Source organism: Struthio camelus, chromosome 11, assembly GCF_040807025.1.
Source record: "Struthio camelus isolate bStrCam1 chromosome 11, bStrCam1.hap1, whole genome shotgun sequence".
NCBI classification, from domain to species: Eukaryota; Metazoa; Chordata; class Aves; order Struthioniformes; family Struthionidae; genus Struthio; species Struthio camelus.
Window position 1 is genome coordinate 6,990,497 of NC_090952.1, and position 17,267 is coordinate 7,007,763.

The following is a 17,267-nucleotide window of genomic DNA, read 5'->3' on the forward strand; positions in this document are numbered from 1 at the left end:
TAGTGTCCCTTAAAAAAAAAAAAAAAACTTGTGGTTTAAAACTAGACCAAGTTCTGATCTTGCATGTCCAGTGTATGTCCCTCACGCTCTGGTGGGCTTCTCAGTAGGAAGGTGCTAGGCATATTCCCAGGACTTTCTACCAAGAATTTGTCTCTCCTAACCACCTTCCTCCTACCAACCACCTTCCACTGCCCACAAAAGCCCCACATATGGAAACTTCCCCCTGCCAACCCACAATTCCTGGTTTTGTTTTAACATGTATGTGTGTGGTCTATTTATATTTTAGCGGCTAATTTTCCAACTATTTGCCGATAGTGGCCCAGGAGTTTGCAACGATAAAGAATTTGCTGAGAAATAGCTGTTGCTCTTCCCGCTTAGCAAGCGCTGATGTCTGCACTTCCAAGTCATTCTGATGTCTCTGCATATCAATCATTCCTTCAGCAGTAGTGTGTGTGTGTGTGTGTGACCTATTTCTACTGTCAGACAAATATGAATCCGGCCTTATTGTGTTTGCTGATGCACCATGTGCACAATCTAGAGTAGAATTTGGCATCTTGTTGCCCTCATGAAAGGACAAAATGGGTGTATTAAAAATAGGAACAGCTACAATGTCACCCTCAAATATGGCTGCTCTTAATTTGGAGCCTGTGCCATTGGCAGCTCCCATTAGGTGCTGAATTCAGCCCCTTGACAGTGGAACAAAAGGTGTTCCCAACACTGAGATGTGCAGCTGTCCTGCACAGTTGTGTATACAATTTGAGTCCAGTCTTGCTGCTCTTCTGAAGAAGAGAAGATACTTGTTCTGAGGGTACTTCTTGCTTTGGTGAAACTTGCTTCCAAAAGGATATTATCCCCTGGGTCTAACATGACTTTCTTTCCAGGTAACACTATGCTGCCTTTTTTGGTGCTATACTCCCTTTATGCCAGCACAGTGAGGTCCTAGCTGCAGGAGCGAAGAGGTTAAGATGCTGTCTTTTCTTTCCTCTGCCTCTGTCTTCTAAGGTCCTTGGAGATCATGGAAGTAAGCCACAACCCCCACAGCAGCCCCAGCAACCATCGCAGCCCCAACAGCCACCTCAGCAACAGCCATTTGCACCACCAGCAGGCCCACCGCCTCCCCCTCTGGCTGGTCCGCCTCCACCACACTTCCTCCACCCTCCTCCACCAGTTACTTCTGTCCCGCCTCCCCTGCATCCTCCAGGTATGTGTTCACACAGTAATATATGGCAGTCTCGAATGTCTGCGCTCTCCTGAGGCAGTGAATGTGGACATCCCAGGCATTTAGCAAATCAAAGGCTTAATGAGTAAATGCTGTGGGGCAGTCAAGCAATCACATAACAAGTCCTTTCACTTGGTTAGTCTCTGTTCATTATCTCCATTAGCCTTTTTACAGTTTGCTCTTGAAATAATAGCAGCTGTTCCTTGAGAAACCTCTAGGTTGTGTTTCCATGGGTGCTGCTGATCAGTTTGCTTTTTTGATAAAGAAATGGATTCCAATTCATCTGTGGAGGAAGCTAAGAACATAGGAATTGCTATCTTTTATCAGACCAGCAGGCTGTTTAGTTCAGGATCCTGACAGGCTATGACTAATGCCAAATGCTGCAAGGGTCATTCACGACAGGTGATACAGGTTTGTACCTTCCTATGTTTGTTTCTAGGTATTTTATTGTGCCTGCTGCCACTGTAGGATGATTCTTACTGCTCATATAAGTGTCTTATAAGCACACATTACAGTGGTGCTTCATTTTAAAAGCAAAATATAAATAATGTAAATGAGGTCTCTGCCATGGGTTTCTGGACCGTTGGATGTGGTCTTCAGCATTAGCAAGCCTGTGTGCTCTTACCAGTAACCAGATAGGCTTGTATTGTGCTAAGCCCGCTTGGGGCTTGTGGAGATGCTCTCGAGTCCTGTATCTGTCAGAATGCCCTTTACCCCCTGTAGTTACTCACTGGGGGGTGAAACCTGATGAGATAGCTTGCATAAGACTTGCTTCTGTTTTTTTCCTATTTTGTTGTCTTCAGCAGTATGTTACCTAACAGTTTACTCTCTCTTCTGTACATGTAATCAGTCCATTTCTGCAAAGTTTCTTAATGCAACTACAACATGAGGGCTGGCTGCGCTTACTCATTCAGAATATTTTTCCTTCAGTTGCCTAAGGGACATAAGTCATTGCTCTTGACTCTTTTCAGTGCAATTTTACAAACACCTTGGCCACGGCCTAAAATGCTTTTTTCTATCTTTGCTTTCTAATAAGTCTTTGCATCTTGTGATCCAAAATGAGTCATGTCTGTGCCCATGTTGCTTCTGGCATGACTAATGCATCAAGGTTGAAGTGAAGGCTGTACTTCAGGCTTTCCCTGGTCCCATATGCAGTAGTGAGTCTCTCGAAAAGTCACCAGGAGCACCTCATGCAGTCATTTCCACGTTCTGCTCCGCAGGCAGAAGAATAAAAAAAAAAAAAAAAGATCAAAGCTTTTAATCTGAGGAGGATTATTACTGCAGTACTCACTGGTGGACTGTGGTGACTCCTCTTACTGCCTTCCATTGGATTGATTGTCAAAACCAAGAGAGGTGGATATATTGTTCGCTTTTTCTTTTGGTTGTTCACTAGCATGTCTGATTCACTATGTAAGTGCGATTGTTAAAATTGTTGAAAAACATATTTCAAAAAGCAAGCAAAAAGACAGACTGGTTATCATTCCTGCTGCCACCAGAACTTTCTGCATGCCCACCAAAGTAGTTGATTTTGGTCTTTTAATAGAAACTCTTAATGGAGGATCTGTCAGGGACGGAATGTAATCCCCCTGAAAGGGGCAACCTGCTGTGGGCACTTTAGTCTGTTTCAGCCTCTCGATGTACCCCTCTAACCGCAGCAGGTTCTTCTCCCTTGCCCTTCCAGTTATTCTGAAGGCCAAATCAGCTGTTTTCTGTGTTGACACCAGGGAAAAGGAGTTCTCCAGTGTAGGAGGGCAACAGCATTTAGAATTATAATATAAAGGTAAACAGATCATCGTTTGGGAAAACGATAGCCTGTAGAATGGTTACTGCTTAATAGCACCATTTTTTCTGCTGCTCCATTTGTTGAAATGGGTGAAACATTCAAAAGGATGCTTTCAGCTTTAGCTTGGGGTACGTAAATGGCGTGGCTGTCCTGTTGTCTTCACTAGTTTTCTTTGCTTGTTTATTTCCATAGGTCTGCCACCACCCGGACCTATTCCAGGTAGGTGCTAACTTGCTGTCAACCCCAACAGCGGTAATTCCGTGATTCTGAACACCCAGATTGCCCTATGTGAACGTTTGGATTAAATAGCATGCAATAGGGTGACTCTAAAACCCATGTTAGAATGCAATTAAACTAAGGCTAATAAACTCCAATGCAGTGTTGAATTGCTCTAGCTGCTTATCTTTTATTCTGGACCTAAATAATAATCTGTAGAGCCTCTTAAGCCCATCTTGTTTTCTCTGAAGAGCAATCCAGAAAGGGAAAAGGAGAACTTCAGATGGCAAAGGCCCCTTGGTTGAATTTGGAATGGTTTGTTTCTCGTTGTTACGGCTTCTTGCATAGCAAAAGTTTTTAAGTGACAAATTAGTGCTTTGTACGGGAATTTGGAGCATGAGACTCCAAATGCAGTTTCTGTCAGAAGCCTTTGCTCCCTGGTGTGCAGTAGAGCTGGTGAAAGCTAATACAGAAATGTAACAACCAATCTTGTGGCTATAGCAGGAACCCCACTAATTCAACCCCTACTAATTACAGCTGAGTTTCTCTAGATTTATTTATTTATTTATTGCTACGTTTTTCTACTAGAATTTTTGCCTAGTCCAGGGGAAAAGGAGTTTAGCTATTTGTGTAGCAGACCATACGGGGCAGTAGCTCTGACCAAGTGGCAGACTTCTGGAAATCCAAGGCTGGTGGCCACCATGTACTTGTAGTCAGGCCACTGCCTCACTATTATATTGTACATTTGATTCACCCCCTTGCAACAGTTCTGCATCCAGATCACCTTGGACTTCATACGCATGTCCTTGCTGTGTGTCAGACATATTGGACTTGTTGCCCAGCTTTTGTGAAGCTCTGAGCAGAGCACAAACACAAATAGAAGTACAGAAAACTTATGCTAGCGGGGCCATCCCTCAGGCCAAGAAAATTGCTGTTTGCTGTAATGTCACTTTTTATGCTCCTCTCAATGCACAGAGTATTGCAGAGCTGGTGCTCCGTATTGTACTGAAAGGGACCTCCTCATATTAAACTTGGATTTAGAAAAACTGTATCTGTAGTGCAAATGCAAATCCTGGTCTTGATTCTAGACATTGCAGCACCCAATTCCTAGTCTGAGTGCATTCCAATTAAAGTTGTTTGGGAGGAAGAAGGTGGAAGAAAAGAATGACCAGGCTCTTACAAAGAGCTTCCATTTTAGGTAATTGGGTTGAAAAGGGAGATGAGAGAGAATACCTGCTAATTATGATAATAATAATGAGCCACCACCATTAGAGTGAAGTGCTAGTAACAGTAGCACTTTGAAGTGCTTGCTGTTGGTGAGACAAGTTGGATGGAAATGCTCTAGACGTTGTATTTTGTTGGAAGATCTTTGACAAAAAAGAGGGAAGTATCTAAGGGTGAGACATGTCCCCCAACTTGCCTGCGTCGGAGATCTCCGCTAGCTGAGCTAGTTGCTTCAGGCTACTTCTCTTGGCAGTGTGGGGCTTCTAGGGAAGGGCTCTTCCGACCCATTTTGGATACTGTGAGAGGTGGTGAATTAATTGTCCCTAGGTTTCTTCGACTCTGCTGGCTGTAAGTCCATTGACTCCACAAGGAGCCTGGAACTGCTTGCTTTAACATATATAGCTGAAGTTAGTCAGGTGACTCCTATCCTTTGAATCAGAACAGTTTGTTCCTTTTTTTTTTTTTTTTTTTTTTTAATGATGCAAAGTAAAGCCAATGGTTGATTATTCTGTCCTTGTTGGCATTAGCATCCACCTTTAGAAATAATGGTTGCTTATGTTTATGGATAAAAGTTTAAGAAGTGCCCTTGGGAGCAGTCAGCACATCCTTCCTCACTTTCAGGTTGGTTGAGGTTGAAGACTTAGGCTTCCAAGTGCTTATGTCACTTCTAAAAGTGGCCTTTGTATAATTCTACTTAATTATGCTTTCTGAAGATACTGTCTTGTGCTTCTATAAATAAACTATGAATGTGTTTGAAATTGGTCCCCTTTTTCAAGCGTCAAACAGCTGTGGGGACCCTTTTGACATCTCTCTCTACTTCAGTGTTGCTATGTCTTCTCATGATTTTTTAAGTGTATTGGTGCTCAGAAGATTGGCTTTCTGTAATTTAAAAAAAAAAAAAAGACAGACTTCTATCTATAATCTCTATTACTTTGTCTCTCATGAAGCGTGTTACTCATTTTAGTCATTGGAGCAATAAAACCTTCACTGTACTTGCAACCTGTCTGCTCCCAAGAGCCACTCTCTTCTGTTCTCCACAGGACTGTAAGGATTAATATTTATTTTTTTAATTAATCTTATGTTGATGATGAATTAGCCAGAAAGCTTAGGTAGTTCTTTTTTAGTAGCCCTATAGAACTAGCAGCTGTAGAGTTTTAGTTTTGGTAGGAGATAAGACCTGGAAGGAAAATTCTTCCATTTCAACCAGGGCCTTACTTAGATCAGAAAGGTGCTTTAACTGCTTAACTTTAATCAGAATGAAATCTTATTCCCTCATGTAAAGCTGTGAGATCTCTTTTGATGACTTATGCTTCCGCCTAGGGTTGTTCCCGCCGCCTCTGGCACCACCACCAGCTCTCCTCATTCCGACGTTGGATGGGTAAGAGAGAAGCTCTCTCTACGTTACAGAATATGTTTGCAGCCAGGGTTTTTGCGTAGGTAGAGTGTTCAAAGGCTTCCTTTGGGTGGGACGCATTAGCACACAAACTGGTATCCAGTGTTTCTCTCACCAGTTGAAGTGCACCGGTGGTAGGAGCTGGGTTGCTCTACAGTCAGTGCCCTGAGCAACATGTTGAGTCCATGGCACCTGGGGACAGCCATTGGTACAACTCCACTGTAATGAGGAACACTGGAGGTTAAGCCTAGGATAGTGCTAGTAATTCTTAGTCTGGTCTGGGATTTGGGGGAGGGCACAAAGTCCCCAGGGAGTCCTCTCTGCAAGGTGCTGGTCTTGTACAGTGGTTAGCCTTGGCTTGTCATTTTCCTGACCTAGGAAGGAGTCAATAAAATCTGAAGGCCTGCTTGGGTCCAGCGCAGAGTAGTTGATAGCATGTTATGTTTTCCAAATATTTTCTGTAAAAGAATCTCCAAGTACTTTGTAACCACTGATTATTTCCCAGGAAGCGTTTTACCCCAGATTTACAGAAGGGAGGGACAAAGTAGGGTGAGCAATTGAGTTAGAGCCGTTTCAGAAGCTATGACAAAGCAGCTGTCCCTGATATTTGGCAATACAAGGTCAAACAGGTTCACTTAAACCATAGGTTTTCCAGGAGAATGTTCTGCAGGGCTTCAGAAAAAATGGATAAATGTGCAGTGCAAGCACACCTGCAAGCAGTTTAGCTGAGGGGTGACTGATGTTAGTAACATGTATCTTTTGCTCTCTCCAAAGCCAGCCAGCCAGCTACAATAACAGGCAGCCTCCTCCATTTGGCTACAACTCTGCAGGTGAGCGCTTAAGACAAGGACAGTCAAACTCTGTCTCTTCTCTTTGGTGGTTTAGGCTATTCTTAGGTTGATTGAAATCGTGCTTTCTTTGACTTTAGGGTCTTGTATGTGCCTCAGACTATCCCAATCACTAGAAACATGCTGAATCTGAATACACCGTAAGATGTTCGGAAAGCTGAATGTTACCCTTTCCACAGCAGTGGTGAAGGCAATTTTACAGTTGAGTGCTTAGCATCGGTTCATGGCTCTCAATGCAGATTCCAGCAGCAGAGAAGCTTCTGTGTGTGCCTGACGGCAACATGCTGTTATACTTGCTTACGTGCAGGCTCTTTTCCTTCCTGTGTGCCCCCCCCCCCCCCGCCCCATTCCCTCCACCCTTCAGAGACAGTCGTAGCTCTCAGCTTCACATCTCCTCCCTGAGTTTTTCAATGCCTTCCTCCCCTACTTTATCATCTTCCTTGCCTACAGGCACATGCAGGCACCCTGCCTACACACACTTGCAGGCATCTGTCTCCTTTTGTTTTGTAATGGAAGAGGCAGTGCCAGGATTTCAGCAGACTTCCTTCCCTGTCACATCCCTGCCAGCAATGCCCATGTCCCATTTCCTTAGTGACCAGCTGTCCTTGGAGCGGCACCTTCTCCCTTTGCCGAGCATGCAGAATCACGGGCAGCAGGCGCACCACCATCTCCTCTGTGGGAGGTGGTTTGGGGAGTGGGCAGTGCGAGGCCATCCTGAGATACAACAGCCTGAAGTGCTGTCGCTTGCACAGCTTCTCAGCAGCTGGTATTGCTTTGGGCTGTGACCTTGTTGGCCTGGTCCAGCTGAACAGGCCTTCAGGTCAACATCTGGATGGGGACATGCTGGTTGCTCTGGGCTCAGCAAGTGGTACCCTTGGCCATAGGTACCTGCTGAGAAGTGAGACCTTTGGGGTTGCCAGTAGTCTAAGACTAACTAAACTCAGCGGCCTCGGCAGTAATAGGGGGATGCCCCAGCACTGCAGGCGCTGTTGCCCTCTGAGCCGGGATGCCTGAGAAGGCCTGACTGGAACTTCTCTCAGTGGAGACCTCATCACGTGCCCTGCACAGAGGACAAGTGCTGGGGGAGTGCGTAGTCCCTACGTTAATATGCTGTGTTAAGGGCTGGGCTGATTTGCAGCGACATCTGCAAATATCTGCTCTTGCTGGTCTTCAGTAGGGAAAAGGTGTTCACGTGTTCTTAGCATACAGGTGAAGGAAAAAGGGAGATGTGAAGGCAGGAAGGAGCTGGGCCGTTGCTGTCCCCAAGAGAAGGGTATCACTTCTGGATTCAGCTGTACCACTTACTTTGGTACTGCTGGGAGGTCTCCCATCCAAGAGCGTATTAGTCCAAACCTGCTTCGCCGGTGGGCTCTGAAATGGCTGCTGGTGTGGCCAAGCTGGACGCTACAGGCAAGGGATATCCCGATGGTATGCGTGGAGAGGGAGGGATGGAGCCGATGCGATGCTCTTAATGCTTCAGACAAAGATTCTGCTCTCTTGCTGCAGATTCAGGTTTCATCAGCTACCCGCCCATCTCGACGTCCCACACGCCCTGGGTGACCACGGTGGACAAAGGCACAAGCAGTTCCAGCAGCAGCCATTGGGAGTACTCAGGCTCAAGGCGGGAGAGAGAGAGGGAGCGTGAGCGGGAACGGGAAAGGGAGAGAGACAGAGACCGCACTCCGACCACTAGTGAATACAACAAGTGAGTGCTTTTGCTCACACCTGCCCAGGAGGGAGCTCTGGCCTTGCCCTGGAGTGCAAGAAGGCATTTGCTCTAGGGATGGGATTGTATCAGTTTAATTTTCTGAGCTTCTGGGGAAGAGAGAGTTTGGAGTCATAACTAGAGGACAAAACTAGGAGCCAATGTCTCTGGCTGATTTCCTGTGTCTGTTGTCAGTTTGTTGTTTAATCCAGAAGAACCAGTTATGCTTGCTCTCCCACCTGTAACATGAGGCCAGTAAATGAAATAGCCCCTCTCTGTTCACTAGGTACTTCACTGCTCGATGTGAAACATTGGATATAGAACCTGCAGCTGCTTCTTGTCTTCTAAACGTAACTGTCAGATCAAAGGGAAAACCACCCATGCTTTGCTCAGCTGCCCTGTAGAAGCGTTCAGGGTAATGAGTGCCATTCACCGGGAGTCAGCCATGAAACGTAAATCCTTAACAAGGCTGGATGTTTCTGAGCAGAGTGCTGGAAACAGCCACCTTGCTGGGAAGTGACATGATCACAGGCAAAAGCAGTGCTGGCAGCGCTCGGGGGAGGAGATCTGTTGATCTAGAGAGCTAAAGAGAAGGCTAGACTGCAAGGACTCTTTCTAAACGGTTGCTTTGCGTGCTCTGCCCTGGGGTGCCCGTGATGTTTCTGTCGCAGGCAGCGTCAGTGTTTTGCAGGCTTCAGGCCCGATCGGAAATGCCGACAGTCATTTAAAACATGATCAGAATGTACATTCCTGGCAGAGGGGTGCTGCCTCCCCTGGGAACCTCCAGGCCCCTGGGGCGAGCAAATAAGGCAACGTTTTCCTAACAAGCTTTTTTTCTTTGTTTTGCTTTTAATGCTGTGGGCACTGTAGGAGGAGGGGGGAGGAATAGAGCTGACCACAAACTTGGTGTAGTTTGAAGAGCTCAGACTCCCACAGTTCCTAAGTGGGTTCATGCTGCAGCCAAGTCCTGTGATCGGCACTCCCAGGCACCCTGTTAGCATTTCTGGGTGCTTTAGAGAAAACTGGCCTCTAAGATCATACTTGACAAGCAGGACGGGTAGCCACGCTCAGTGGAGTCCTTTGGAGTACTTGCAGGTGTTTAATATTGGAGATGGACTTGCCTGGCTTGTTTCCATTAGTCTTGGAACAGTGCTTCAGGCTTGCTTTCCCTAGGAGTCTGAATATTGTTGGGATTTCTGAACCTTTTAGATTTCAGCATTCACAATTTGAATGTGGACAAAGGACCATAAAGCAAGGAGAGAAAACGAGTGCAGGATGTATCTGAATTTGGGGTACGTCGTGCCCACTCTTGTATGTAGGCAGAATGAGGTGTCTTGGGCAGATAGGTATAGGCAAAAAGACCGTCTTAGCTGTACGAACAACTGCAATGTATGCAGCTGGGATTTCTAAACTAATAGAGAAGAAGATAGTCTCCTGACCTGTGATGTCTTTGTGTGAATTAGACTATCTGGGGAAAGTAATATTGTGAGGTAAAACCCAGCACAAGGAGAGACAGAATAATAGGAGGAACATGTTTCTGTTGTCCTTGAACAAGGATGACTGGACATCTTTGACGTATTCCAGAAGATCAAAAGCCCTGAAGCACCAGCCGTGTGCTTGCTGCTGAGGTATTTCCTTTGCAAATACATCCGAAGAGCAAGCAAACCTTGTAAACGCTCTGCTTTGAGAAGCCAGGAGAAAGCTGTGTTTGGCCTTATGGGCCATGCACTAGGCAAACGGAGAAAGTATTGCACTGTGGTCAGAAATTGGGATTGGGTTGCTGTTTGGGATGGATAAGAAGCAGCAGCTTATTAGTAGAGGTGTTTTCAGGAGAGCTTCATGAATACCTGCCTGTTGGTAGAGGAGAGTTCAGATTCGTAAGCTCATTGCTTCTGAGCTACAACTAGCAAACAATCCTGAACTTCTGGATGTTTGAGAAGGCTTTTGTCTCCTTTAGAGCTGTCTGATTATGCTGGTGGAGAGTAATTCCAGGCTCAAATGAACAGCACCTTTAAACATTTCACCAAGAAGTGACATACTTTGTTGATGAGGGTGGGGTTCTTCAGCCCTGTAAATATGGCTCCGGACTTTCATGTCCACGAATGGCTTGTTCGCTTGCCTCACTTCTCCTTTCTCTTCCCAAGCGATGACGAACGATACCGCTACTACAGCCGAGAGCGCAGCTATGACTTTGAGCGTGACTACCGCCGGAGTCGAGATCGCAGCAGGGAGCGAGAGGACCGTCACCGAGAGCGCAGGCACAGAGACAAAGAGGAGAGCAGCAAGCATAAGTCTTCAAGACGGTAAGAGCCGTCCAGGGTTGAACTGGTCCGTTAATGGGAACGTACCTTAGTAGCAGACGAGAAGCTTGAAGTTCTTAGAGTGAACTGGAACCCTAGGACAGAGAAAGCAGTCTCAGATATGTGCCTGGGCAGGAAGCAGAGCTGTCTGCAGTAGGGAGAGGATTCATTGTGGCATGTAAGCTCTCAGAAAGGCAGCTGGCAGGATGGCAAATCGCTGCCAACAAAATTGCAGCCTTGATTCCCAAAGGAGAGGTTGCCCTGTGCTGTCCGTCACATCTGAACGGCATAGGTCCCAGCGTAAGGAAAAGGCACGCAAACTAAAATGCAAAAACATAACCAAAGCATCAGCTTTCAGTGTTAGGTTTTCTTGTGCAGAAGAGAAAAGCTTTCCTAAGCCTCAAATCTGAAATTCCCTCTTGGAGCAGGAAGCTGTGTAAGGAACTGGCTGAACACTGCATGATCCGAGCTCTCTGCCCCGTGCTTCTGCCAGTGATGTTGATGATTTGGACAAAGGTGGAGCACTTTTGGAGTGGAGCAGGGTGTCCTTGATTCACAGCCTTTCTGGAGAAAATGTAGTATTTGCTACAGATGACCTTCCTCTAGCAAAGTAACAAGTCTGGCCTTCAATTTGAGGCAGTGCTCAGTTGCTGTGTGAGCTTACATCCTGATGATGACTTGAGCAGACTTGCTCTTTTTTCCTTTTTTTGGTGCTTCAGCTTACTACTTTTATAAGAAGTTTGTGTCAGCTGTGCAGGTAACTGGCCTTATTTTGAAATTGGTATCAGAAAAACTCCTACATGGTGACTAGAGGTAAAGGGTTGTCCTCATCCTTTAGGAGATGCATTGAGTTAGTTCTCAAGAAAGGACTGATTGATGAAGAGCTGGAAACAAAGCGATGGAAAGGAAAGCCGGGAGCACAATCAAAGTTAAATACAAAACAGATGGAAGCTGAGGTGATACCAGTATAACAGGCTGATAGCTTTAAGGGTTATTTCTCAAAATTGAAATCTGCTGTTACCTGGCTGCATGAATAGGGTGGAATTCACCGAAGCAGAGAGCTTAGTTAGGAAAATGGGCTGCTGCACTGGGTGGAAGTGAGGTGAAGATGACAGGGCTTGCTGTAGTTCCCAGTGTACTCCAAGTTGAACAGTCTGAAGAAGATGACTGATGCTTGTTTAAGTGTTAAAGGACAGTTGCGTTGTTCAAGCATAAACCGCTGCTACGTTGCTGTCCGCAAAGTGGCTGAAGATGTATTTAGGAGATGCAGCAGCCTTTTTTTTTTTTCTTCTCTCCTTCTTCTTAATGGACTATGAAACCTTTTATTAAACAGGTCAGAAAATTGCTCAAAGCCAGGAGGTTTTCAGCCAGGGCTTCAGTGGTTCAGCAAGTTAGATGTCTCTGCTGCTAAACTGGTATACCAGCTGCAGTAAGAATGTGTATCTACACCCGAGCGTGTTCCCCCTCTTGGAGCTGTGTCTCTATACTGTGTGGCCACACACCTTTCTGTGATAAATTTAGTATTATTTTTTCTTGTCTTCTGTTATAGTTCTGTCACTCTTGCTCCATGGTCAGCTCTAGAGAGCTCACCTGGGCTTAAATCTTCAAGGAGAAATAATTGCATATTTGATAAATAGCAGAAAATCTCCTCCCATGAGGTCCCAAGAAGCAGAACAGGCAGAACCAGAGCTGACACCTTTCCAGTTTCCCTGATGGAGATGAATGCACAGACACCGATCTCGGAGTGTAGGTTATGTCAGGCGTGCTGCATGTGCACAATGCAGCTGACTGTGGTCAGCGGTACAGGACTTCTAGATACGCACAACCTAGACAAAGTTACTTCTGGCTGGGATTTCTCCAGCATCCCAGAAATCCTGGATAAAAGTCTGTGGTTATCCAGCTGCATCTGGAAAACGATTCTGGGTGAGAGGAAAGAGGTTTTAAAGCACAAAGCTAGCGAAGTGCCAGGTCGCTTAGGAGCAAGCAAAAGTAGAGAAGCCTCCTGTTGAGAAAGCCACGTTTCTCTAGCTCCATGGCTCCATTTCTTGTTTCGAGTCCAGGGATTTTCCCAAGATGTTTAGGGGAGATAAAGTGAAAGTTTGAAAGGTCTCTCAAATGTAGGACGCTCCTTTCTCTCAGCAGCCTCTGCTCAGTGCTTGCTTTTGAAGCTTGTGATGTGTCAAGATTAGAGCTCCTTCAGGACTGGGAGGGACACAGAAAGATTGTTTAATAAGATTGCCCAGAAGTGATGGCAGTCTGTCCAGTATGCCGCCTGCCTAGACCATGTGATGATGCAGCATATGGTGTAAAGCAACCACCTCGAGCAGTTTGCAAAACCCGCCCTTGGTTCAGCTGCTTGTGATATCAGATCATCCCGAATAAACATGATGAAGCCTTTCTATGGCACCATGAGGTCCTCATCATTTATGACCTGTCTCCTGTTTGTTCTAGATCAAAGCGCTCTGTCCCTGTATGTGCGGTAGAGGCGGTGCGTTTAGAGCTCTTTGCTGTGGCAGAGCTACACTGATGCAGGCCCTGTTCTAGCTTTCTCCCCTTTGCTTCCCACCACAGCAAGCAACATGAGAGCGAAGAGGGGGAGAGTCATCGGCGTCACAAGCACAAAAAGAACAAGCGTAGCAAAGAGGAGAAGGAGGCCAGCGAAGATGGTGCCCAGGAGGGAGAGGAACAGGATGCCAAGGAGTAACGCAGGCCTACCGTCAGCCCTCAGGAGGGACTCGCTCCTTTCAAACCAGCGTGGCATTGGTGATGTTTTGTGTTGGTTTTTTGCTTTTTTTGTTCCAAGGGAAGAGAGGCTGACTCTGCCTGAGCAGTGAAGGACATTGCAGTGGTTTGAGAGTTAAGGCTGCACATGCAGTTAAACTTTTTTTTTTTTTTTTTTGATACAAGACAAAATACGGCAGTACTAGTATATAAAAAAGCACTGAGCTACTCTACTCATAAACGTCCCTCTAGGGAGGACTTTGTTGTATCAGATCCTATGGTTTCTGATGAAAGATGGCTTCAGCTGAAACTAACGCATTTAGGTGATAGTTTTTGTTTATTTTTGTGACCATCATTCCTTTTTTGAAAAGTAGGACAGTAAGTGCAACTTGAAATTTATTGTCCAAAGAAAAGTGTGATTTAGATCCTGAGAGCCAGCTTAGAGCCTGGCTTCTAGTAGTGAAAAGTCTCATCCCCAAGTCCATTTCTTCGTAGCTACAAGAGTATCTTCTCATTTCTTTGCCGCCAGACTGGCAGCATGTGGGAAGGAACTACTTTTACTGGTGGCTCATGTGATCTCACTTTGGTCCGATGGCTTTGAGAAGCTGTTCAGTGTGTTTACACAGGGTATGCAAAGACTTCAAACCTAGCTTTTTTTTAATCCATTACAAATGTAGTTCTACCACATGTTACACCTGGTTAAGTGGAAAATCACATTCAGTGGAGACCCATAGTAAGAGCATGATTTTTCTCTTTAGTTTTGACTAACTTTTTTTTTTTTTTATTAGTAATAAGGGTTGAGCTGAATAATCTAGCACACTAGAGAACATGAAGTCCCATCTAGCAGTTTGCCCTCGTTGGGTTGGCTTATTTCTATTTGGATATCACCAACACTCCTGTGCAATGCATTCCTTCCCCCATAGATCGCAAAATAAATGCAGTCAAATTCCAAAGTTTGTTTTGACTTAGTATTGGTTGGGCAGGGTGGCAAAAGAGATATTTCTGGGCGAGAAGAACAGGGGAAGTCATTATGGGGTTTTTTGGTATGTCTGATACTTAAAACAGAATACTGTACTTCTGTCTGTGTGAATCCACACGTGTCTCATTTTAAATATCTTCTGCTTCTTTGACTTGATATTTAAAACTGTCTTAAATCCTTCCCCTAAAATAATGTGGTTCTGAAAACTTCCATATTTTTGGTATTATAATCTTGCAAGTCTGTCATGTGAAGCTTACGACTTTGAGAGACTTGAGCCAGTACAGCACTATGATAATGGTTTATATGCTATGAGAGTGCATTTGATGGGTCATTAACTGCGAAATCTGCGGGGAGAAGAATAAAGGTTTTTGGTTTTTTGTTTTTTGTTTTTTTGTAAATGTGGCTTTTAAAACTTGCTTTGAGACCATGGGAAATGTTACGTACAGTGGGGAGCTACGTGCAGTGAACCAGAGTTAAAGGGCAAAGCCTGGTACAGGACTTGAAAGTGCTTAGCCCTCTGCAGCCGTGTCACAGTACTGGTAGAGCAACGTGATCTGGCAACATGGCATCTCTCATCTGACATCTGTTTGGAGTCACGCTAGAACAGTCATGCCTCGCTGTGCTGGTGAGCTTCGGGATGTCCCAGCTCATAGCACCAGGTGGGTAGAGCAAGAGGACTCCTCCTGGCATGCTTCTGCTCTGGTTGAGGGTGGCAGTTTTCAGCTGTGACGAAACTTTCGTGAACTTGAACTGAATTTGCTGGGGAAGGGGGTGGGAGGAGGAGAAATCAACTTAAAACTGGTAAGAAGGTGAGGATTCAGAGTGCCTAGTATGTGCCACCTAGAAACGTGCTGGTATTTTTGCATCTCTTGAGCATGTATCATCACTCCAGATCTGTGGTTAAGGCCATAGTTCAATGTGCTTTTTAGGCTGGTTCAGGCAGTTTCTGCCTTGTCCGCTGTTGCTAAGCCAGCACAGTGGTGGTGGTCCAGAAGCAGGAGAGCTGGCTGAAAAAAAATAAGGTTATTTTTTAGCACGATCCGTTCCTTGATGTAGCTTACCGTACTGCTGCATGAATGCTTGTGCTGGCCCAGTGCAGGAGAGGGTGACGGGATGGGAACGAGTGACAGGGAGCAGAGTCAGCCTTGTCATTGAGAAGCTTGTTTGCACCCTTCTCTCTTAACTGTAACAACAAACGCGCCCACCCTCTGCTTCCAGACCACAGGCTAGCTTGCAGCTGCTAGGAAGCGTATAGTGGGAGAGAGGGAAAGAATTCTTGCTGTGTCTCCAAAAAGATGTTGTATTCTGTAATTCTGAAATCTGATTTTTTTTTTTTTCTTTTCTCTCCAGAACACGATGCCTAAAAATGGCGCTAAAGGAAGTGCCAAGCAGCGACTCCCAGACCAGGAGTCTGAGCTGGTTACTGCCTGTCTCATATCAGGGGAAAAGGCTTGTCCATAGAGTTTACGTTAAGGTAAGTCTAGGGTTTGGCACCCAGTCAGTAGACTTCCATTCTTGCGTGCTAAAGGCAGTGCCTCTCCATAGGTGGACAGAGCTGATCTAAGTCTAGTCCCCTTTTCTGTTACTGTGTTAGTGGGGGTGACAGAAGCTTTTCAGCCAACAGCAGTAATTAATAGTGATCACCATCACTCTGCATCTCTCTGCGCCCGAGCTATTGCTGGGATCACAGGGAGAGGGGACAGAATCTTTCACTGAAGAGGCAGTGCTGCAAGTTCCTCGTCTGTAGTTTTGAATGTTTTTCCAGTGATGGGCCTAAGCGCTTCACTGATATTAGTAAGGCTATGCTCCCAGAAGCAGCTGTGGATTTAAGGGAAATAAGTTTTATTGTAGTGAGGTAGAGAGAGGTGTTACCTTTAACATTGTATTAGAGCAGTATAAAGGTGGGATTTGGGAACGAATTTATACCTGACATGAGTTAACTGCCACAGGTCTCATTGTCACGTTCTACAGGGATAATGAACGGTCAGTCTAACCCTTTTCAGAAATGAGGCCAGTTCTTGGTCTGGTGACATCAGTATTTTTTCTGGACTAAAGCTAGAGGAGGGGAGACGTGGGCCTGTGCAGTGATGCGTATGGCATGCCCCAGGTGCTACCTATTGCCAAGAGGGTAAACTTAACGACCAGAGCTGAGCACTTGCACAAGTCTTGTTGAGCAACTGCCAGGGAGCTTACTACTGAGAGAAGGTGTAAGGTGTCGTGGGAAAACACCACCAGACCAGTCAGCTATGAAGCAGGTACAATATTAAAAAGAAGAGAGGCCAACTTCATTACTGTTATGCAGCATGTTGGTAATTGCAGTAGCATCCTTCTCCCAGAACATCAGACGCCACCATTCCAGTTGGGGATGTTTTGTACTAGTTATGATTTCCACTACTGCACCACAACAAAAGCTAACCCTAACCCCCAGCCTGGGCATACAATTCCTCCAGGGCAGCAATAGCTGCCCCGCTGTTGCCTTTTAGCTGCTGAGCTGTGCAGCAAGCTGGATCAAGGTGTTAAGCCCAGTTAAATAAAGCTTTAGTGCCTAGTACAGTCAATTCTGAGCCCCACAGGCAGCAGTGTGCTGTGGTCAGCCTCAGACAGGAATACTCAGTTATACTCTCGGCCTAACCGAGGGCCAGGGCATGCAAAAACTACTTAAACTGGCAGGACAAATGTCTATGTAGTCACAGACTCAGTATATTTCAAGATAGTCCAGCTCCCCTCCTGGGAAAAGTGGAAGATGAGGACACATTTCCTGCCTGGTGAGGTAGGCACCGTCTTGGAGAAGTGGCTGTTGATGAGGTAACTGGTTCAAGTGCTATGAGCAGATACTCCGAAAGGAAAGGCCAAAAAAAAAAAAAACCCCACAGCCCATG

At 45.7% G+C, this 17,267-nt stretch overlaps 1 protein-coding gene across 2 annotated transcripts in view; it reads left to right on the forward strand.

Annotated features, from left to right (window-relative positions):
- Positions 1-14,765, forward strand: part of LOC104150957 (pre-mRNA 3'-end-processing factor FIP1) — a 37,349-nt gene extending 22,584 nt beyond the window's left edge. For both annotated transcript variants that reach the window (XM_068957560.1, XM_068957559.1), the window contains exons 10-16: positions 1,003-1,201; positions 3,195-3,221; positions 5,763-5,820; positions 6,610-6,665; positions 8,190-8,388; positions 10,533-10,691; positions 13,260-14,765. In XM_068957560.1, coding sequence (XP_068813661.1) covers positions 1,003-1,201; positions 3,195-3,221; positions 5,763-5,820; positions 6,610-6,665; positions 8,190-8,388; positions 10,533-10,691; positions 13,260-13,392 — 831 coding nt within the window. In that variant the 3' untranslated portion in view covers positions 13,393-14,765. The remainder of the gene's footprint in view (positions 1-1,002; positions 1,202-3,194; positions 3,222-5,762; positions 5,821-6,609; positions 6,666-8,189; positions 8,389-10,532; positions 10,692-13,259) is intronic.
- Positions 14,766-17,267: the final 2,502 nt, after the last annotated feature.